Below are 22931 nucleotides of genomic sequence, written 5' to 3' on the forward strand. Positions count from 1 at the left end.
CAGCTGCTCCGGACAAAAAAGCACGCCGAGTAACCAACTCTCAAGGAGCAAGAGGAAATACTGCCAAGGACCTCAAAAGTACTACGTGCTCAGGATGTACTCCATAATCCCTATGTGATGGAAGATGACGTGGCCATCATCTGCAGTAGTAAGGCGATGTCCAGGTCATGCTCCCAAGCACTCAGGCAACTGGCACAGCACAGACACATGCAACTAAGCTACCAGGGTTGGCCACATCTCCACCGCCTATTGAGCATTTCCAGTGTCTCTAGCCTACATCAACTCACAAACTGCAACCCAGAGGTGCTCTGAAGACGTGAGTTGATCAGAGCCAGATTGGAGCAAAGGACAATTCCAAAAACTGAACAGAACAAGCACCATCTTCCACAAGGTTCAGGCCAAGGAAGGACTGTGCTATGAAAGCCATTCAGCTCACTGTGGGAGTCGAACTGCCAGAAAAGGTTCATCAACCAGATGGAGACAACGTGCATTACGTACTGATTATTTTACAAGCATTAAAATATAATATCATATAATATCCACATCATCGGTGGACAAGGGTCGACCAATGGATATCATCTACCTGGACTTGTGCAAAGCTTTTGACACTGTCCCGCACGACATTCTTCTCTCTAAACTAGAGAGGCATGGGTTTGATGGATGGACCACTCGGTGGATAAGGAATTGGCTCAATGGCCGCACTCAGAGAGTAGTGGTCAATGGCTCCATGTCCAAGTGGAGACCGGTCACGAGTGGCGTCCCTCAGGGGTCCGTGTTGGGCCCAGCCCTCTTCAACATCTTTGTCGGTGACGTGGACAGTGGCATGGAGTGCACCCTCAGCAAGTTCGCCGATGACACCAAGCTGTGTGGTGCTGTCGACACGCTGGAAGGGAGGGATGCCATCCAGAGGGACCTCGACAGGCTGGAGAGGTGGGCCCGTGTCAACCTCATGAAGTTAAACCAGGCCAAATGCAAGGTCCTACATCTGGGTCGTGGCAATCCCAGGCACAAATACAGACTGGGCGGAGAATGGATCGAGAGCAGCCCTGAGGAGAAGGACTTGGGAGTGCTGGTGGACGAGAAGCTCAATATGAGCCGGCAATGTGCTCTTGCGGCCCAGGCGGCCAACCGCATCCTGGGCTGCATCAAGAGGAGCGTGGCCAGCAGGTCGAGAGAGGTGATTCTTCTCCTCTACTCTGCCCTCGTGAGACCTCACCTGGAGTACTGCATCCAGTTCTGGAGCCCCCAACATAAGAAGGACATGGACCAGTTGGAGAGGGTTCAGAGGAGGGCCACGAAGATGATCCGAGGGCTGGAGCACCTTTCCTATGAGGACAGGCTGAAAGAGTTGGGGCTGTTCAGCCTGGAGAAGAGGAGGCTCCGGGGTGACCTTATAGCGGTCTTCCAGTATCTCAAGGGGGCCTACAGGAAAGATGGGGAGAGGCTGTTCAGGAGGGCCTGTTGTGATAGGACAAGGGGTAATGGTTTTAAAATAGAGGGAGGTAGATTCAGATTGGATATTAGGAAAAAATTTTTTACCATGAGAGTTGTAGAACGCTGGAACAGGTTGCCCAGAGAGGTGGTGGATGCTCCATCCCTGGAGACGTTTAAGGCCAGGTTGGATGAGGCCCTGAGCAACCTTATCTAGTTGGAGATATCCCTGTTCCTTGCAGGGGGTTTGGACTAGATGACCTTTGAAGGTCCCTTCCAGCCCTAACCATTCTACGATTCTATGATTCTATGATTATTACTGAGAAAATTTAAGGGTATGTTTTCTGCTGAAATCTATGGGAACACCTAGGCTATGCTGGGTGCTTTTGTAAAACTTAAACCTACCATGTTTCAGAATGGTGAAGGCATGCTCACTGCCAGTATGACCATTTGAACTTCTTGACATAAATGAGAGTGTTTAGTCACACGGACACAGAAGAACCTGGGACATGGCACTCTACGGATCACAATAATCCCACACAGGTCCTTCCTGTGCTGAATTACAGTTTTGAAAAATAAAAGCAGCAGCAAGAGAAGGGAAGACAGACAATTGAGCAGAAACACAGAAGAGGCCTGGGATAGGGGAGGATTCCCTTTTAGTTAAAAGAAAGGCATTTTATTTCTTACTTATTTTTTAACATTCCAGGTTTATTCAAAAGACATTATTCTGCGGGCATGTATTTTACAGGTCTTAAGACTCTTAAAACACTAGGAATAATGTGATAATCCTAGCAAATAGAGACATGGCTAAAATCATACCAGAGTGATATTTTTTTTTTTAATGAAATTTTTCAATCCAATTTTTAATACTGGCCAAAGCCGTTCATACCTAGAGCATATGGAACAGTCCATTAAACGAATCAAACTTGACAAGATGCAAACAGCAGACTACACTTGATTTCCGCAACTGATGGCAAAAGCTTCTGGAGAAGTATCCATACAACTTTAAAAATGTTACATCAGTGACGAATGGAATTTTGTGCTTTAATACTTTGCTTGAAAAGTCTCTTTATCCAACATGAAGTCAGCAAATCTCTGCTGGAGCTCCTTTTCTCTCTCCTGCTGTCGCTGCACATCTTCCTTCAGACACTGAAAGGAAAACATAATTAAGCAACCAGTCAGTTCTTCCAACAGTCTCACCCGTGAAGATTTTTAGCAACGACTGTGTTTTAGTTTCTTCAGAGGAAGGGGTCAGAACTGAGGCAGGAGACTGCTAAAATTACTTATTTTAAATATAAATGCAAAACAGAGCAGCTGATGTAGAGTATCGAGAATCACAGTTATCTTACTTCAAATATCAGATATCTTATCCTGGTTTTGACAGCAGTTAACATCAAATGTTTCAAAAGAAGAGATTTCAAATTGGAAACTTGACACAAGCAGTGCATTGTATTTAAGTTATCCATGGATTTTTCTTTTATGAATTTGTTCAAAATCTTTTTTGGGTAACCTTCCTAATGGACCTCGCATCCTGCAACAAGGCTTTCCACAGGCCTTCTTCCAATAACTACACAGTGCATGAAGAAGAACTACTGCTTGCTCTAAAACCATCAACTGTTAGTTCATTTGTTCTCCCTTCACTCTTGTATCAGAAGAGATAGTAAATGTATTCTGAGGATTAGCCCGCAGTAAAGTGCCATTTACTAAACCCAGATGCTATTAGTAGCTACCAAGCTATTTGCTTTTTACTGGTTTTAGTTTTTACTGTTAACTTTTAATAAGTCAATTAATTTCTTCTGAATTTGTGAACACAGCTATCAGCATTTCTAAACCGTCCTCACAAAACCAGTATTAAGAACTGATACATTTTATCTTTTTAATCAAAGTTATAGCAAGTGCTTGAGAAGATCTGAGACTCAATGGAACGCTCTCTTCTGGAAAAAAAAAAAAAAAAGAAAAATTGTGCTCAGATGAGTATTTATTTCTTGGAAAGCAAGTCAGACTGGCTCAAGCCTAGGACTGAGTCTTGGTTAAGAGTTGCCTTGTTAGCTGAGTAAAGCCGAAAAGAATATCCTGGAGACACTTAAACTAAGAACAGTGGCTCTCAGTCATGGTTTTCAGATGTCTCAGTGGACCAGTTTCTGCTAGTTGTGGGCTGCTGTTAAGGCTGCTTAAGAGAAAGAGGCATCTTCCTCCTCAAAGCCATGCCAACCAGTTAAGAGACCGGTAAGGCAGGTGGTGTTATTCAGGAGCAACGGTCCAGACCGCACATACACATGTTCTTAGTCAGCAACAGGACTGTACACGAAGGACTTTAAACTCTGGAGCCATGTTAAAAGTCAGTACTGAAACTGAGTTATTGTACTGATTTATAAAAGTACAGCCTTCTGCAAGTCTGACAACAACATAGCTTCAAGGAGGAATACAATCAATGTGTGAAAAGAAAGCAGAATCTCCTGTAGTATGTACTGGCATTTGGTCCCCTGACTTTTAAGGAAGTGGGAAGCTTTACACCAGTTTCAGATCTACCCTATGTTCTAGCAGTAATTAAAACAAAACGAGTCAAATTAAGATAGATATGGAATTTCTGCCCATATACATTGCAGAAGATTAATAAAATAAGCCACATGAGGAATTAAAATAAAAACAAAGTTAAAGAACCCACTAGTAGATTAGTCCCAGCTTGTAATATGTCACAGAATCCCTGACATTGAAGTGAACTGCAGAAACGCCTGGTAATTGCCAAAAGCGCAACTTCGAAAGACCATTAAAAACTTAATACAAACTCAAGCTGTAAATCTCAGAGCCCAGGCATTGTAAAAACACCTTTTCTACAAAGAGCCTGTATTTGACCTAAGGTATTACATTTAGCAATCTCACCTCCAGTCTCCGTGGGATTGCAGCATCTTCATGTTTCTTCAGTTCCTCAAAAGTACGTAGCTCCAGATGCGCCTGTTCGATTTGGTCCCACAAATCATTCAATTGTTTGATGAGGCCCATTGCTCGAGACTGATAACCACCAAGCAAGATCTTCAGCTTCTTCTCCATCTTGGCAGCCCTCTTTGCTTCAGTTGTCATGTGACCTCTGTTTATCTATCAGAAGGAACCCAATAATAGTTTTATTTATCTGGAACTCAAAAGGCAAGAAGGAAGAAAAAAGTAGTAAAGATGTATCTGTGGCACTGTACAGTTGATACAGTTTTTTGATTTCTATTAACAAATCATACTGCACATTTTACAACTACCTAGATTTCTGGATTAAAACCTTTACAATGTAAATACATTATTCCAGGGGTGAAGTCCACTAGCCAAAACAGGGAGTCCTGACACACTATGTGAGTATGGCTTTCTAGAGAGGAATTATTGCAGTTGCTGAGCTAAGTAAGGAGCCAAGTCACACAGTAGCTTGCTATGCCACCTCCCACTTACACAGGAGATGTTCTTTCCCTTAGTAAAGGAAAACTAAATAAAGAAATTATGTTCCTCCTTTTTAAAATTACATTCTTATTCTGTAAAACCAGACACATCTTGCAATTCTTCTACCTACCCCAACAGGATTCATCTAAATCATATTCTGCAAAATTAAAAAAAAGCAATCAGGAATGTTAAGGCAGCTCTGAATCTGCCTCTCCGTTGCAAAGAACCATAACGAAAACATTTAGACTAGTCTGACTGGGAAATGAATGGCAATGTTGGGGGCATGGAAGCACTGCAAGGAACAGCAGAAGGACTAATCGAATGGCAACTAAATCCTACCACCTATCTGCATGCACTTTCTCAGGACAGTCAGATCAGGAGACAAAGGACTAAGACTAAATCCTGATAACTCAATGAAGTGGAACAGGATGGAGACATCAACTACTCTCTGCTTCTAAAAGGTATGAAAGGTAAATCCGAAAAACCCATCACCATCTCAGGATCACCATCTCGAGAAGAACTCTGGTGCCATGATGAGAACTCAACCGGTGGTGACCCTTCATTCTTGGTGTCATCATAAAGCATCCCAGAAAGACTATTTGGAGTCAAATGTCTCGACAGCTGAATGCTGGACAGATTACTTGATTAAGTGTTGAAAGCCAGATTGGATGGAGCTTTAAGCAACATGATCTAGTGAAAGATGTCCCTGCCCATGGCAGGGGGGTTGGACTAGATGGTCTTTAAAGGTCCCTTCTGACCCAAACCTTTCCATGATTATGTGTCTTCGCGTTTGTAAGCATGTGAGTATGAGACTGCAAATAAGTGAAACTGGTTTTGTCTTAAAATAAAGTAACCTCACCTATCCAAAACCTAAAGCTCCTCAGTGGCCTCTCAGGTAACACTGCTTCCACTCAGGGCATTTCCCTTATGGATCTCAAAGCAAGGAGGTAAGATTCTCTTTAGCTAGCAGACAAATACTGAGATAGCACAACAAATTGGCTGTCTAAGGTGAGCGGCAAAAGCTAGAAGTAAAATCCCACAATTTACAATCCAATTGTGTATGCAACAGATGTGACAAAGTGATGAGATTAAAACGTGATGTCAAAAACCACAAAGCAATTGGCATGTTAGAAGTGACACTCCCCCTCCTGTAGCACTCCAGTAAGCGCTACCTGGCGCACCCTCAATTTCGAAGTCATAGTTTCCCTGAAGTTTTCCTGGTCAGTCCTCTAAAACCTCTGTAGTAACAGATGTAACCCATAAAAGGACAAGTGATACAAATTACAAAATTCTGCCTATTGGGATGCAACGCAACTAAAGCACAATCATGTTAACATGTTATAAACGTGTTATATAACACTTATAAATAGCAAAGGTAACAGAAGCCTTTGCATGTTTTTATACAAGGATTCAGTGGAGGAAACTAAATGGGCAACAGAAGCACAAAACATCCATCAACATTTTTAAAGCCTGATAGACAGCATCAAAGAAATCTTTACACTGAATCACAAACCAACAAATAACACAGGAGTAGGTACCACTGAGGAAAGCTGTGGAGAGGTGTAGCATTTTACATCTCTAAATATGGACACAAGGGTTCCTGTTTTTTTTTTTATGCTACTTCCTTTACAAAAACTAAAGAACACCCTTTTCTCAGAAAGTATGATGTCAAAGATGCCAAACTCAATAAAGAAGGAATCAGGCTTCTGAGATTTTGATTTTTGCCGCAGTTAAAGATAGAGTAGTGCAGGAAATGAAGAAAAATGTGTAAGTTTCTCAAGAGTTAAAATACAAAAGCCTAACTGGAACCACAGTGGCTAAATCACCTACCCATGACTCGCTTCTTTAAAAATCAAAGCCTTACTGGTGAACGTTCTTACATACAAAGGAATTACCACTGATCAACCAAAAACCAGGAGCTTTTCACTGCTTTGAACCCTACAATTACCCAAGATACCATCTTTTACCAATTAAACTAAACTCCATTGGGAAGGAACTACTTTCTGATCTGTCCTTTAGGGTGGGAAATAGAGTCAGCCAGACAACCCCAGCCAGCAGCGCAGCCACCACAGCCTAAGGCACCCAGTTATTGCAAAGTGCATTTCATCAACCTTTCACTCGTCCAACTTTAACAAAGTACGCTCTATTGTACAGCTGCGCCTTTCTGTAAAATGCCTTACTCCTCAAAAATTTATTCACTCATTTAAAACAGTTTTAGAAGGTGGTACAGAGACAAACAAAGTGAATAGTCAAGGGAGAAAACTGTTAATGGGGGAGTGAAAGAGAAATTTGACTGAGCTGTCTAGTTTTCTCCTGGGGAGACAGATGAAGACTGCTATGCTTTTCAGATTCTGTTTGCAATGTAGACTTAAGCTATGCCCAAGGTGCTTTAAGCATACAGAAAGGCGCCTCTTTTTCAATATTTATATAAATCTAGAGAAAATTAAATAAATAGATTAGGGATTTGCGAGGATACTCTCTGATGGAGAAGTATGAAAGCTTTAAATGTCTTCACTGGTAAATAATATGCTATTACTGCAACAACAAATACAGCTGTGTGGTAAATGAACTATTTTCCAATTACTGTTTCTTGGATGAAAAACGTGTGTTGAGAGCCACTGACATTTAGAGATCATGGAATAGATGGATGCACAGGCAAACAGAATTTTGTTTGCAGCAGAGGTCTAATGTAACAAAGATCAATTGTCCCACGTTGTTTCACAGCATTACAGACAACACAGAGTACACTTGGTGTGAAATGAAACTTCAATCAGAATGTCACTTTTCTAGAACAGGTTAAAAAAGAAAAAGACCATTTAGAGAAGTTCCACTGTTTTGTTGCCCTGAGTGAAGATCTGTCGACCACCTAATTTTCTAATAAAATATTAAACACTGAGTACATGAGGACCTGAAATGCAGTTACAGGTGCTATCTCCACCATACAGAAAAGAGACAGGAGCAGGGCATTGTGGTCAGAAGTCCTGAATTATCTGCATGCTCTAAGTATCACCAGTAGCAGTGGCACTACTGGGTTGGTTTCACACTTTTACACACTTAGTTGGGATGCACTTTACTTAGCTTCGGACATCAACATCTGAGCTTATAGAAAAAATGTCAACTCTAGGGCACGGCTCACCTGATCCAGGATCTCGGAACAAGATAAGCACACCACTGAAGTGCTCTCCGCTAAGATGGGAGCACAGACTGTGTGCTCAGACACAGTTATCTAAGGTCAGGTGGATTAATCTCACCCTGTTTTAATGTACGACACTAAAGCTTTTTTTTTTCTCCAAGAAAAAACACAGCCGGTTCAAATCTAATGCTTATTGTAATATTGGACCCGGATTATTTAAGAACTCTGAAATTTTCAGACAATGAGAACTGGACTTAATATTTCCAAGTTGTTCTGGATACAGTTTCTTCTAACTACTACAGCTCCTTCAGTTGTACACTGCTATTCAGCCTTTGTTTTTCTACTCAGTTCCTTGTCTATCTTGGATAATCAAAGGCCTCGCTGCTGTAAAAAGAAAAACAAGGGCGGGGGGGAAAAGCCTTCCAAGTATCTAAACCCAGAAATAACAGTCCTTTCTTCCCTTTCTTCCTTCCTTGCTTATAGAGAAATGGGAACACTCACCACCTTTCTTCCTCCCCTCAATTACAAGATTTTAGGACCTACTATGAAAAGGTCAAAAGGAGGTCTCAGTTTTTGTAACAAATACTATTTATTAAAAATTGCTGACCTCTGCATTAATGGCAACAACTGCATATAATTTTAGTTAAAGCTTCGTAAAATTTTAAGGCTCAGATACCAAGCTAAAAATTCCAAGCAGTTATGAAGAGGTGTGTTTAAACAGCAGTTTACATTATTTGCTTAAAGCTAAGAAATAGATTTCAGTAAAATCTGACAACCATTTCCCCCTGAATCTAGCCGAAAATGTAAAGACATTTGAAAGATTTCTCCACTTATTTATTTTGTACTGCTTCTTGGCCAGCTTTGGTTCCGCTGACTTTTGTACCAGCTACAGCAAAACGAGAACAGCATGTACAGACATAGAGTAAAAGGATATATGATCTTAGGGCAAGTGTGAGAGCCTCATCCCATCCCAAATCTCTCATGTAAAAGCCTTCCCTCGTGCCTAGCAGAGCTGTGTTTTCAACATTACACAGAGATCCAAAGAAGAGAAACCAAAACAGAGCAACAGACACAAAGGTTTATAAAACACGATCTAGAAAAGGGAGACCGACTGAAAAACTGGAGAGGGTGTGTGTTTCTTTTTTCTCCATCTAACAAAAACAGAGAAAATGAAGAAAGACATAACAACGTGATTTAAATATCCCAAAGATCATCGTGAAAAATTAGGTTGTTCTTACGTCCACTCAGAAAGGAAGAGGGATTTAAATTTGGCAAGGAAATTTTAGATAGGAGGTTAGTTGTAAGGTTTAACTAAGGACAACAAAGAACAGGGAAAGACTGCTTACGAGAACAAACATCCACTGGGAAAGATTTAAGAAAAACTGACCCTGAGGAAGGAAGGGCTCAAGCGCCTTTAAAACTGTATTTTCACAATTCCTCATCTCACAAAGTCTACTAAGGACACTCCTCCTCAGTTCAAAGGGCTGTTTTCCCCTGCACTGACTGTTTTGTTTTCCTTCCATTAAACATAGAGCTCCTGGTAATCCCTAAACAGCATTAAACACTCTTGTCTTCTAACTGATCTTCTTAATCATGACTAATTGATAACAAACATGGAAGCAAAACTGCTGCATGTTCTTACCAGAGCCATAGTCAAAAGTAAGCCAACTCGTTCCATGACCTTGGAGAATCAACATATCATCATAAAGCTGCTTAGCTTGTGCAGAGAAAACCTTTGCCAGCTTCAGCTACGCTGGCTGAATAGGTTACTCTTGGAACCTATATAGGACTACTCCAAATGTTACTATAACTTCCTTCCTCACCTCAGACCCACAAGCGGCTCTCCCATACTCAATTTTGCTGGCAGAAGCTGGATTAACTGAATTTAAATAGCAGGGTTTGTGAACTTGCCTCATATTGGCTCAGTCAGCCAGAGCAGCTGGAATGAGGCAAAGCACACTAAGATGACGACCTTCTGCCCAACGCCAGGTTACACTCAACAGGTTTCACCAGCATTTCAATGATGACTGTAACACCAGGACATCCTCTGTGCATGTTCAGGTGATCTATCTGCCATTACAAGCTTGATGGTGCACTGTACAATAGCACTTTTTTAAACAAAAACTCATTAGCTGCTCTACTTAGAAATATTTTTCCACTTCTACACTCTTGGATAGAATTCTCTGGCTTTTGGCTTGAAACGCTCTTTCACCTGTCTACAGTTTGACTAGGCAGAACTCTCTTGTAGAGTCAGTCTCTTACTGCTGAGTTAGTAAAAGATAACAGTCAACTCTGCTGGAAACTGAAGCTTGGGATTACTATCAAACAAAGAACAAAATGCATTTCCAGTGTAGAACAGTGTGGGCTTAATCTATCAAACTGACATCAACAGTAGCATTAGCTCAGCTATCAACTGAAAGCACTCCATGGCTTGACGCAATTTCAGCACTCTGCTGCCACACTGCAGGTAATGCTTACTTAACGCACGAGGGGCATGAGGATCATTAAGAACAGGTGCTGATCAGTATCAGAGCAGCCAAAAAGGGACAGAGTGTGTAACTTTCAAGAGATGACAAAGTAGGATTTAATTCCAATTGATCAGGATCACGTAAAGTTTTTCATGGAAAGATTCAGTCACAGGTGATTCTCAAATTAAGGCACTGCTGGTATGCAACTGCAACTTCACAATCAAAACTAGACCAAATGTTCAAAGCTTGCACGAGAACGTAAAGCTACCTTTCCTCAATTTAATAGGGAAGTCTCGACGTAAACTCCTATATTGTACTTTATTATGTAGATCATATATCATTATGACTTACTGACACCTGCAGAAGGCTATTCTCTCTACTCACAGTCAAGACTAATAACCCAAGAGCAATCTCCACGTGAATATTATTATTATTTCAGAAATTATGACGATTTGTCTTCAAACATTGTAATACAGTAAAGACAGTACAGGGTACATCAAGAGCAAGTGTTTCCCACAGAAGTTCATAGCATCCAACTATCTAGATCTAGAATAATCCATAAAGTTACTGGATAAGTTGGCAGTCACTGCTGATCTTTGATGATTACATTAAAGTCCACTTTGAATGTTTCTATTTGGGAATCGCTTCTAAGACTAGTGGTATTATCAGTGACATCCATCTAGCACAATCACAGTACAAATACAAAGTTTAGAAAACCATAGTTTAAGAAGTGAAACATAATTTATTTTCACTTTTCTGAAAACTCTCTACCTCTCCCTGGGAAAAAAAAAAAAACCAGTAAGATCACAGACAGCAACAACTACCTCAGGCTAACAGCTTTGATCAACTGTAATCAAACATGGGTTACTGCTGCATATGACGAGATAATATGGCAGCGAGCACAGTACAATTATCTTCGAAAATTACCACTGCAAACTCAGAGCTCTTGGGCTGGTCTCTTCCAGAGAAGAGGCTAACAATCTTGTGGAAGCTCACACAATAACAAGTTGGCAAACAGCCTGGTTCCCTCACAATACACAGCAGAAGCCCCATGATGAGCTTGCAGCAGTCACCAGTGCTCTGTTCTGGCAGCTACTATTACACAAGTATAAATGAAGTAAGTTACTTTGTCAGCAGCAGCTCGCACTCGCCCAACATTCACAGATTCTGACACTGCTTCACATTAGGACAGGCTTTTAAGAGCGACAGGTCTGCAGATGAGGTGACTGCCAGCAACAGAACGTATCAATTTACAGTTTTCTCTGTCCAAGCACAATTGTCAACAGCACTGGTGTGCAAAGTCCTTTTGCAACAAAGAACTTTGTCAATACTGAACTTTAATTCTAAGCATGTAAGTTCCCATACTGAACTACATTTCCAAACGTGATACCTGATTTCATCAACCACCACAGAGGAAATCAATGGTTTTAGACACGTAGGGAAAAAATCTCCCACCATACTATGAGCAACGGGTCAAACAAAAAGCAACTGCTATGCGGTCTAAGCTTGTATTTAAAGAACTTCTTCATTGTTCATTTCCAATGTTTTGGCACATCCTGGACTGAGCACATGCAGAAAAAGACTTTTTTCTATACAAGAAGAGTTATCCAGCCCCCCCAAAAATTATGACCTTAGAAGAAAGGCTAGCACAACGGTCCAATTTGAAGACAAATTTCAGACTCATAGGCAAGATCACAGAAAAAAAGAATATGAAGAACCCTCTTACTGGCCTTCATCTTTTTTCTTCCAAAGGTCCCAGAGTAAGTCAATACTGAGAGACCTGGTATAAAATCAACTAGTAGCATTTTCCTCTAAAAGCAATAGTTTAAAAGCAGAAGTATCATTCTGTATCCCAAAGCTGTTCAATTGGCAGTCTGGGAAATGTCATTGCTTTAAGAATAGACTAGTTACATTTGAATAAAACTACATCTGCTTTCCTCCTTCCTGCTCATGGTGATGAAGGTTTCAGGGGGGTAGCTGCTAACTGCAAACGTAATTTGTGGCGAAAACCAAGGACAGAGCAAGTTAATTCACCTACAGGACAGTGAACAATGCGTTTTTTTCCAGACTTCTAACACGCAAATACACAAAGCTCCAGCTCAACTCAACAAGCTGTAAACGGAAAAGACAGCTACTTTCCAGGTAGTATATTTAAAGATTTAGCAATTTCAGATAGTGATTTTCAGACACGAGTCCACTAGTGCTTTGCAAACAAAACTACAGAGCCCCATAAGGTACACATTACTCCTTTTCCAGTGACAGAGGAGACAAGGGAGACGCTAAGACCTAGTTTTTTTCTCACTGATCTGAGGTGCTCTAGGTGCCTCTCTAATAAAAAGAGAAAAACAGGAAACTCAACAGGGAAATTCAACTCTTAAATGGGCCAAGCTGCTCTCAGGGGGTGCCTGGTCTATCAAAAACAAAGGGAGCCCAAGGCAATTGCACCTTTGTTTCAGTTAAGAAACTAATATATGGTGTATCAAATCTGAAATCATGGGACTTGCTTAAAAACAGGCAACAAATACTCACTTGTGCTACAAAAGAAAACACAAGATTTCTGGCTAAATCTGTTTATCTTCCCTGGCATGTTTTTTCTTACTGTAGAAGTTATCCTTGGCAATACAAAAACTTTTATTTATTGCTTTCCTCATTATAGGTTACCTTCATTGTGGATCTCACAAATATTCCAAAATTCTGCAAGCAAAGATGTGATCTGCTATAGCTCAGCTCATCTAATATTCTGCTACCACGGAAAGCAGTCTGCTGCTTAATCTAAAAATAATTAATTTTCTGCCAATTCAATGAACTGTTCCAGACTACCACAGAGTTACAAAAGTGCAGTACAAGGTCAGAGGTAACGGCAGTGGGCAGCTGGAGAAAAATAAACAGCACTGACCCTTTTTGGCACAAGCTAAAACGCCACAGCATCCTAGCCATGGCACAAACTACATGGTAACCATTCTGGTAAACAGTAAAAGTGTTTTCACACACAGGTAAAGATGATTCCTAAGGGATCTGCCATGTATCTGTGCTACTAAGGAGAAGTACATATCCTCCAAAACTGCTACGCTAAATACACATACTATGATGATCAACTGTACATTAAGCAGAGATGACCTGGATGAGGGGATTGAATGTACCCTCAGTAAATTTGCGGACGACACCAAGCTGGGAGGCTGTGTCGATCTGCTCGAGGGTAGGGAGGCCCTTCAGAGGGATTTGAACAGACTGGATCGTTGGGCTGAGGCCAATGGCATGAGCTTTAATAAGGCCAAGTGCAGAGTCCTTCACTTGGGGTATAAAAACCCCAAGCATCGCTATAGGCTTGGGGAGGAGTGGCTGGAGAGCTGCCTGGCGGAAAAGGACCTGGGGGTGTTGGTTGACTACCGGCTTGATATGAGCCAGCAGTGTGCCCAGGTGGCAAAAAAGGCCAATGGGATACTGGCATGTATCAAGAATAGTGTGACCAGCAGGAATAGGGAAGTGATCCTGCCCCTGTACTCGGCACTGGTGAGGCCGCACCTGGAATATTGTGTCCAGTTTTGGGCCCCTCGCTTTAAGAGAGATATTGAGCTCCTGGAGCGAGTCCAAAGAAGGGCAACTAAACTGGTCAAGGGGCTGGAAAATAAAACTTATGAGGAGCGGCTGAGGGAGTTGGGGCTGTTTAGCCTGGAGAAGAGGAGGCTGAGGGGAGACCTGATTACGGCCTATGAGAAAAGATGGTGGGGAGGTAGGGGAAGGGCTCTTTACATTAGTGATGGGAGATAGAACAAGAGGAAATGGGCATAAGCTTAGTCAGGGGAGATTCAGGTTGGATGTTAGGAAGTATTTCTTCTCTGAAAGGGTTGTCAGCCACTGGAATAAGCTGCCCAGGGAAGTGGTTGAGTCCCCATCCCTGGATGTGTTTAAGAATAGGGTGGATGAGCTACTTGAGGATATGGTTTAATGGGGATTAGGGATGGTTGGACTCGATGATCTCTAAGGTCTTTTCCAACCTAGAAATCTATGAATCTATGAGATCAGACTCTGCAGTGCTGGTCTTGCATAAACAGTCAGCTCTATCAGGTTCTTAACAGCTTCACAGTGGGGACCACTGACAACCCTCAGATGTGATCCTCTGGTGCCAACTACATTCCCAACAGACCTTATTAGAAAAAGTAAATTCCATAAAGTGCAAATGAATATACGTGACCACAAAAGCAGACTACTCAGGGATTCCACCACATTTTAGTTTTATGAGTAATCTCTCTATTTCTGGTCTTATAAATTCTTTTATTTCCTCCAGGTGTTTTCTCAGTAACGGCACACCTGAAAATCCAAAAGAAACTGCAAGCTTTAGAAACACGTAAACTAGAGAAAAATTAAAATACAATGTCCAAAAAACTAGTAAGTGATACACCTTGCAGCAGAGTGTACCATGTAACCCCTAAAACTCTAAGCAACTAATTTTTGACGTAAATTAATTCAGAGGACTTTGGCTGCAACCAAAAGCAAAAATGGACACTTTCATCTGGTAAATTACCATCTTAGTATTGCAAAGAATAGATAATGTACTATGCTTTGCATATACACTGTAACTAGAGCTTCCTCTCCTGCAGACTTTCAATAGTGTTTACAATTTAGCAATCAACTGAAATGATGACATGAACTATCACAGTTTTAATAAAAATATTTGTATGCTGCAGGCCAACATTATGAACCATCTTCAAAGGAAAAGTAATGCTGGCAGGAAGTTTCTATGTTATGAATTACAAAAGGAAGCAACTTAAGTTTGTTAAATAGATGCCTCTACTATCTCATTTCATCTGATAAGGTTCCTGGTTTAACATACACCTTGGGTAGGAACGCTTTTCTTCCTAAATACGGTGCTTAAAAAAGGAGTACAATGTATTGCAGAGAACTGAAATAGTAACTACATGCAACTGTCAGCATTAGGAAATTCCCGTTTCTGAAATGACTAGCTCTGCAGTGTAGCCTAGCTTTCAAAAATATGTCAGACTTCTAGAAGCTACTGAAAAGATCAGAAAATTCCACCAGATTCAAGCAGATCTAAGCTGTATCACAGACAAACAGTGAGGTCCCAGGGACTCACTTGCATGGATCTGAAACTCCCCATCTGTAATGCAAAAAAGTTCACATACTAACCTTGTAACACTCTTAAGCCATGTTAAATAACACATTCAAAGTGTTCAAAATCCTCAAAATAAAGAAGCAGTGAAAAGTATTACTAATACATAGCAGTAAATTCCAATATTAAAACTATTGCTGAGTTGTGTGTTACTGCTGCTGATGCCTGGACAGGATATCTAGCCAAACAGAAGCTCATCACAACTGCTCCAATTTGCCTCCTCAAGTTCATCAATAACAGCACAAATCTGTTTGTGATATCACCATCATTTTCAGAAAGATAAATGTCATGTCAACATATACGAGGCTGCCACCACTAAATCACTCAGGCAGTGAAAACAGGCCAATTAGAGAAAGACGACTGTTTGTCCGCACCATCAATCCACCCAGTAATCTCCGAGCAACGAAGACAGCACTAGAAATAGCTGGCTTTTTTGCACAGGATCTGCAGGGTGTTAGCAGTCCCATATGGAAGTACTAGACAGTGACTACCCGATGCGCAGCTGTCTCCAGCAAGTATCACTAAACCCTCGTGTTTTTTTCCTGATGACCTCAGTGCAATACGAGGGGGAAGAAGCAGCCCCAGAAGCTGACCAACATCAGTTTCTGCTGCCGGCAAACTGTATTTCGCAGTTTCTACTCTTCTCTCAAAGGAAGTTAAGAGTACAAGCAAGTATCTTGGGGTATTGAAAGCTGAGCTAATATCCCTGCTTTTCATTAAGGTTGTCTGATACTTCCCATTAAAATATCTATTTCAACTGATATTGCTTTCAGACAATTTTCCTTGGAAAAACATTAAAATGAAGGTGGGTTTTGCCATCACCGAAAATGGGTTAGGAAAAAGAAAATTGCTGTGCTTTTTTCATTGTAGATTAGCTTGCTCATTAAACTGCTATACTTAGAAAACTGTCTATGTATATCTTGCTTTTAAGGAAGGTCAGGCAACAGAGCTGCACTAAACTGCATTTTGCACACACTTGGGAGAGATTTCCAGCTCAAATTTAACTTTGCAGAGAGTCCACCTGCACTCAACAAGCAGCGAGTTGGGAAATGCAGAGCAGTACTTCCACTGCACCTGCAGCTGTGGGCACAGCACACTCTGCTGGCCCCAGGTGCCTGCCGGAACTGGGGTGCGTGGTATTTTGCTGGTTCTCTAACACTACTGTAAGAGCACCACGCAACTAGCCTTGTCTAGCAGCGCTCCAAGCTCCCAGTTAATCCAAAGAGATGTAGCTACATTAGAGAGATGTGGAGCCTCATGATCGCTGCAACTGATCCTAGACACAGCTAGCTGGGTCTTCCATGGAGCCTTGTGCAACGCTGGTAGCAAATGAAATCCGATTTTTTTTGTTGTTGACAAGATCTCCAATTTGTATTTTGCTTCCTGGGTGACTGTCCTGTGACAACAGAGCAATGAGCACTTACAGAACAAACAAATGCAACAGGAGTTTGACAAATATATGTTTTGATTTTACTTTCTCTGCTTCAATATCCTTAATAAGCATACCACCACCAACTGTTTGTTCAAATATTGCCGAGGAGATGAACAAAACCAACAGCACAAGAAAGCCAACACAAAAGTAACCAATTCAGATTTCAAAACGGCGCTCAGAATAAGGGCGCAGAGCCACACACTGAACAATAAAGAGAAAACAAAATATTCAACAGCTACTCATTAAGCAAGTACCATCCATCCTGAGCAGTAAATGAGTCTGTGGAAAAACTAGGCTGTAATCATGAAATTAAAGACTGTCTCATAATGCATATGCATAAGCAAATTAAGGCTGCCACAGTAAGGCTGTTTGTGCATTCCCCAGCTTCAACTGTTTGACTCGGCAACTTTAATAATGCACTTCTAATGTCGTTTTGGGCGTAGGATATTTAAACTTCAACAAGCGTTTGTACACAAATTAGGTACAGCCCTCAGACTGCTGGCCTGATGCCAGCGCAGCTCCTGCTGCCATGCAAGCTGGCTGCTGCTGCTGCCGTTGAGCTCAGATCCTGTTTTTTGCGAAAAGAGAGGAGAGCAGAGCATGGGAGAGCGTTGGGCAGGGCGATGGTGCTCTCTGCTGGGTGAGCAGCACCATGACAAGGGCTCTGGCGTTAATGCTAAACCGTTTGGCTACTGGGTTACCTGCAGGTGAACTGCTCCTGGCCCGAGTGGGTGACTGACAACTGTGGAGTCCATACCTGGATGACGTTCTTGACTGACAGGTTTTACAAAACACACGTTCACGCTGTATTTCATGGGTACAAATCAAACAAACGTTCAGCCTTTCTGGCCTCTCCTGTTGTTTCTGTGGTAGTAGCTGTTTGAGGTTTACTTTGAGCAACAGTAGCTACTTTGATGTTAAATACAGAAGAACTTTGGAAAAAAAGTTTCCCTCTTACTATGGAAAAAAATATTCTGATGTCTGTGTAATTTAGAGAGACTTTTAGGCCAAAAATGGTGTTTTGGAAAACAGTTCATGACTTACTGCAAGTCGGAACAAACACATGTTCTGTGGGAAGAAACAATTTAAAACCAGCTTACTTTTTATCAGAAAAGCTGTATATTTTTAAATTTTGTGTGAAGTGCTTGGCTCAAACTCTAGAGACAAGGCAAACGTTTGAACTGCCACCTTCTACTTAGTGCACCACACCTCAGATACACCTCCCTCAATCCCAGTACGCCCTACCAAATCTTAATGTCTCATTAAGGCCTGTGACTGTTGCGTTTTGAATAAAACGATGCAAGCATGTTGACACTGGAGAACGCTGTACTCTATATACTCAGCAGAAAAAGATGTAGTTTCAGTTCTTGGTCCCTTAGTACCAGTGTCCTGCCATAGCACTCAAACTGCGTGCAGACAACATTGGTGAGACGTTGCGATCTGAACTCTGGTATTTTGTACTTGCAGAAAATATTAGTTACGCAAATGCACACAAGCAAACTCAAAATTTGAGTTCACAATGCACACATAAGGAAGCTTACTATTTCCTGATAAAAGTGGAACAGGATCGCAAACATCCATTGTTCTCTTTTTTTTGGAGGGAATCACCGGCATCGGGAGAGGATGCCAGTCTGGCAAGAAATCAGGACTATCTGGACCTTCATGTATATAATAGTCAATCAGAAACCAAATCTTCAGTTGGAAAGAGAACTTCAGAGGAGTTTTGGGACAGAGATGTTGCTTTTAAGCATCTCTCTCTGAAGTATCTCATACCAGCCACTACCAGGGACAAAGTGTGAAACTAGAAAGATCAGGTATCTGATCCACTAATATCAGAGATTAAGAAAACAGTACAAAAATCCACATGGAATTAAGAGAGAGAAGGACTTGATCTTCTCTCCAGTTGAGAACAAAGCAGGTGGGATGAGCAGTGTTAACAGCTAGCAGTGCAAAGAGAAACTGTGTGTGGGAGTAATCTAGGGATATTTTAAGAAAAGGAGAAGGGTGAGAGAAGACGATTTAAACACCTCAAGAACATCTATGAACTCCCTAGAATTCCTGAACAACCTTTTCAAAGGAATCCCACCAAAAGACCTGAATGATTTATAAAGTAACCTGTAACTTTTAACCATAAAAAAGAAACAAAACACACAGGGAGAAACTTAAACAACAACAAAAAAAAGGCAGGCACAAAAGGCAGAAAAAAGGAACACTGACCTCGAGCCTCTTTTCAAGTGACTCTATCCTGTCTTTTTTGCTGGCCAAGTTAGCTCGTGTGTAGCGGCTCTGCCCAGGCAGGTATAACACTTGGCTGTAACACTCTTCCCACACCTGGTTATAAGCTTCACTTGAGAGCTCTCCATGCCCCATTCCTTGCTTTACCACTTCCATCTCTTGTGCCAGTAGATCCTGTGCCTGTTGGAAATGATGAGAAATAAATTGCAGTTACAATACACAGGATACAAGAAAATTCCTCTTGTTTTCAATCCTTCAGCGTGCAATTCACAGGGACAGTTTCTCTTTTCATACTAAAAGCTCACCATCAGGTTAAGCTAACTATGAAATCCAACACAGATGCTGTGGATTACAAATGAAACCCAGGCTAGGCGGCTACTCACAGTGCAACTATCCCTCATTTTATATAATTTGGCCAAACCTGACATCACTCTGCTGTAGCTAATGAAAGCTGTGGCACAGCTAGATACTTCATCTTGCTGCAGAAGAAAAGAGATAAAAGCAAGGACCCTGAGGGGAGGGAGAATTGTACAGACAGAAGCAGCTGTTCTATGAAACAAAAATCACTTTTCATTTCCTTTTGCTCGCCTTTCTCCACACAACCTGGAAAGTCAACTCTAAAGAGGTGTATAAGCTGCACTGCAGGCAATACTGCTCCGACTTTAAGTAACACACATTCTGTTGCTAGAGAAGTACTAGTGAGATACGAGCATTCTGCTGTTTCCAGTTTAGTTTATGAAGTTACTAAAAAATGAACTGAAAAAATTCATGTTGTTTTCACAGCTCTTAGTATTTCTGACAAAGAGCCTGGCCCACAAAATACATAGGCACCCAGGTCCTTCCAATTTTATTTGTAAATAAAAAAATAAAATATCTTTGCTGATCTGGACTTCATTCATTTTAAGTGCATGTCTTCCCTTTCAACAGGATTTAGATGTGCACCACTAATTTCCATTATCAGCAGTAAATATCTCACTACAAGCAGATGTATGTTTTATAACAGCATATTGCCCAGGAAGTAATTCAGGTATCACCAGATTAGATGATTCCAGGGATAATGGGGAAAGGAAAATTAATTACTTGTCCTCGATGGTCAAGACAGATGAAATAGGAATACTCTAACCAGACATAACAAAGCTAAAGGTTCATTTTCAATTAGCCTCTACTTGTACACTGTGAGGAACTACTTAAGGCTACTTAGCTGTAGCACCAAAATAGTTCCATAGTTTTAAGAGCTCAGCATACTGTGCTTAGATCCACTGCTAATCCTTCCCAAAAAAGCGTGACACATCAGGAAAAGAAAAGAACATTTTATGAAGGGATTTTAGTAGGAAGATGTTCTAAAAATAAAGGAAAATAAACAAGCCCCAGATGAGAGCACAGAGATAGGAAAATTTCCTATTGAATTTGATTTTAGATGAAAAGGGAAAATTATGCTGAATGTTAGAGAGCAACCAGGAGGAAGGATGCAAAAAACTTCTGCCCATCACTTAAGAGACAAAATTTCCAGGGACTCTGAAGAAAGTTTCCAGACAAAAACTACTGGATTGTGTAACAGTCTCCAAGGGAAGTGAGAGAAAACCTAATTCTCGTTGCACTTCAAAACAACCAGAGAAAGCACTCAGAAAGTGTTCCTAAGGGAACAATCTGACACTGGCAGGGCAGTAAAATTCATGATCTAACTGTATTTTCCATCTTTAACTTCTGTTCAGAAATCTTCAAGTATAATTTTTCATTTAACAGCAAATTGGAAGTACATACTGTTCAGTGTTTCTCCTTTTAGACTCTTGATTCATTGGTCAGATATGGTCAAGGAGATGGATTTAAAATCTGCTTGCGTATCTTTAGAGTCTCTTTAAAGTAACATGGGATTAAATGCAGAGATACCACAGCTATTGTCAGAACACAAGCCTTGGATAGCAGGAGTCTGCGTAAAACAGATGACCTGGTGGCACGTGATTTTCTCCTTTTCACTCATTTTTATTCCTGTAAGCATTTGGTCAAAGGTTACTGGCACAACTTCACAGGTGAAACTCTCTGAAAAAGCTAACCACAGCACTGTGTGTCTGAACTGTCTATCTCTCACTTGGCAGCAAAACGTAACATCTGTAGCTGCTTAAATAAATGAACAACCCGAACCGGAACCCTTGGTACAGCACTGCTATTTAACTTGGGACTACAATGCAAAACAGGACAAAGTGCCCAGACAGTCTACTCATTTCATCCAGCAACAACCCCTATTCTGCCTGTTCAGCACTTTTTAACCGGGTATGCTTTAAAATCAGTTGCCATATCCCAGCAGGGTCTGCACTAGCACAGCTCTGTTGGATCAAGCTCGACAAGCATAATTAAACTTCATTTGCTGCTTGAAGTTATAAGCTGGCTACCTCTGTCACATTTAGTCTGCGCTGCTACGAAAAAAAAAATGCTTAGTAATTATGGATTAACAAGCTACACAGGCGGCAGAAGGTGGATATCCTAGCTAGTTAAAGTCTCAATGATTTAACATCAATTTCCAGAAACAGCAAAGCAGAGTTTGGTTAACTGTTGGAGTATTACAGCACCTACTCTTACTTAAAATGATAAGCAATCACAACACGTTCCAAACTGTATCTAAAAAACAATGTCCCGCAATAAACACAGCATCCTCACGCTGATGAGTGCCTAGATTAACAGTAGCTCACAGAAAAGAGAATGTGCACTTAAATTATCCTTACATCTCTTCACACAACCCTCTGGAGATCTCCCAACTAAATTCTGTGCAGGTTTCAATCCACTTCTTTTTGCAAGATTACAGGTCCATGACATAAGGAGACATTAGGTCACCGGTAATTAGACCACACAATTCTCACCTTCTTGAGATCCTCTTTGGAGAACTTCTCGTAAGGATTTTGTTCCAAATAAGCCATATGTTCTGCATTGTTGCTTCCAAATCCTGGGCCTTTCCCCTTCTTACCACTAGGCTGTTCTCCAAATGGGTGGTGTAAAAGATCAAAATGAAGCATAGTAATCATCTCTTTCTTTATTAGCTCTTCGCTTTTCTGCAAGTCTGTTAGAGGTGGTTCCACATTTAAGGGTCTCAGTATTGTTTCATTAACCTGTCCAGGAATAAAAGAAAAGTTCATAAACACCATACGCACCAAAGACCACATTAAATTCACATACTAACTCCACCTGAGCATGAATTTTATCTATCAGCTAGACCATGCAGAACAGGTGCCAAAATCCCTTGTCGTGTGACACACACAGCAATCCAAACACCCAAATATGCTTTCATTTCTGAAGGAAGGAGGGCCACGAAGATGATTCAAGGACTGGCGCACCTCTCCTCTGAAGACAGGCTGAGAGAGCTGGGGCTGTTCAGCCTGGAGAAGAGAAGGCTCCGGGGTGATCTTATCGCAGCCTTCCAGTACTTAAAGGGGGCCTACAGGAAAGGCCCCCGTTATGTAGTGACAGGACAAGAGGCAATGGCTTTAAACTGAAAGAGGGGAGATTTTGATTTGAGGTAAGGAAGAAATTTTTCACTCTGAGGGTGGTGAGGCACTGGAACAGGTTGCCCAGAGAAGCTGTAGACGCCCCATCTCTGGAAGTGTTCAAGGTCAGGTTGGATGAGGCTTTGGGCCCATGGCAGAGGGGTTGGAACTAGATGATCTTTGAGGTCCTTTCCAACCCAAACCATTCTATGAT

At 41.3% G+C, this 22931-nt stretch overlaps 1 protein-coding gene across 1 annotated transcript in view; it reads right to left on the reverse strand.

Annotated features, from left to right (window-relative positions):
- Positions 1-2044: 2044 nt before the first annotated feature.
- Positions 2045-22931, reverse strand: part of CDC5L (cell division cycle 5 like) — a 37762-nt gene continuing 16875 nt past the window's right edge. The window contains exons 13-16 of the mRNA XM_086631440.1: positions 22097-22342; positions 19227-19424; positions 4312-4524; positions 2045-2580 (exon numbers count right to left, since the gene is read on the reverse strand). Coding sequence (XP_086487566.1) covers positions 2476-2580; positions 4312-4524; positions 19227-19424; positions 22097-22342 — 762 coding nt within the window. The 3' untranslated portion in view covers positions 2045-2475. The remainder of the gene's footprint in view (positions 2581-4311; positions 4525-19226; positions 19425-22096; positions 22343-22931) is intronic.

This window comes from Tauraco erythrolophus, chromosome 2 (assembly GCF_009769465.1).
Source record: "Tauraco erythrolophus isolate bTauEry1 chromosome 2, bTauEry1.pri, whole genome shotgun sequence".
In the NCBI taxonomy this organism is placed as follows: Eukaryota; Metazoa; Chordata; class Aves; order Musophagiformes; family Musophagidae; genus Tauraco; species Tauraco erythrolophus.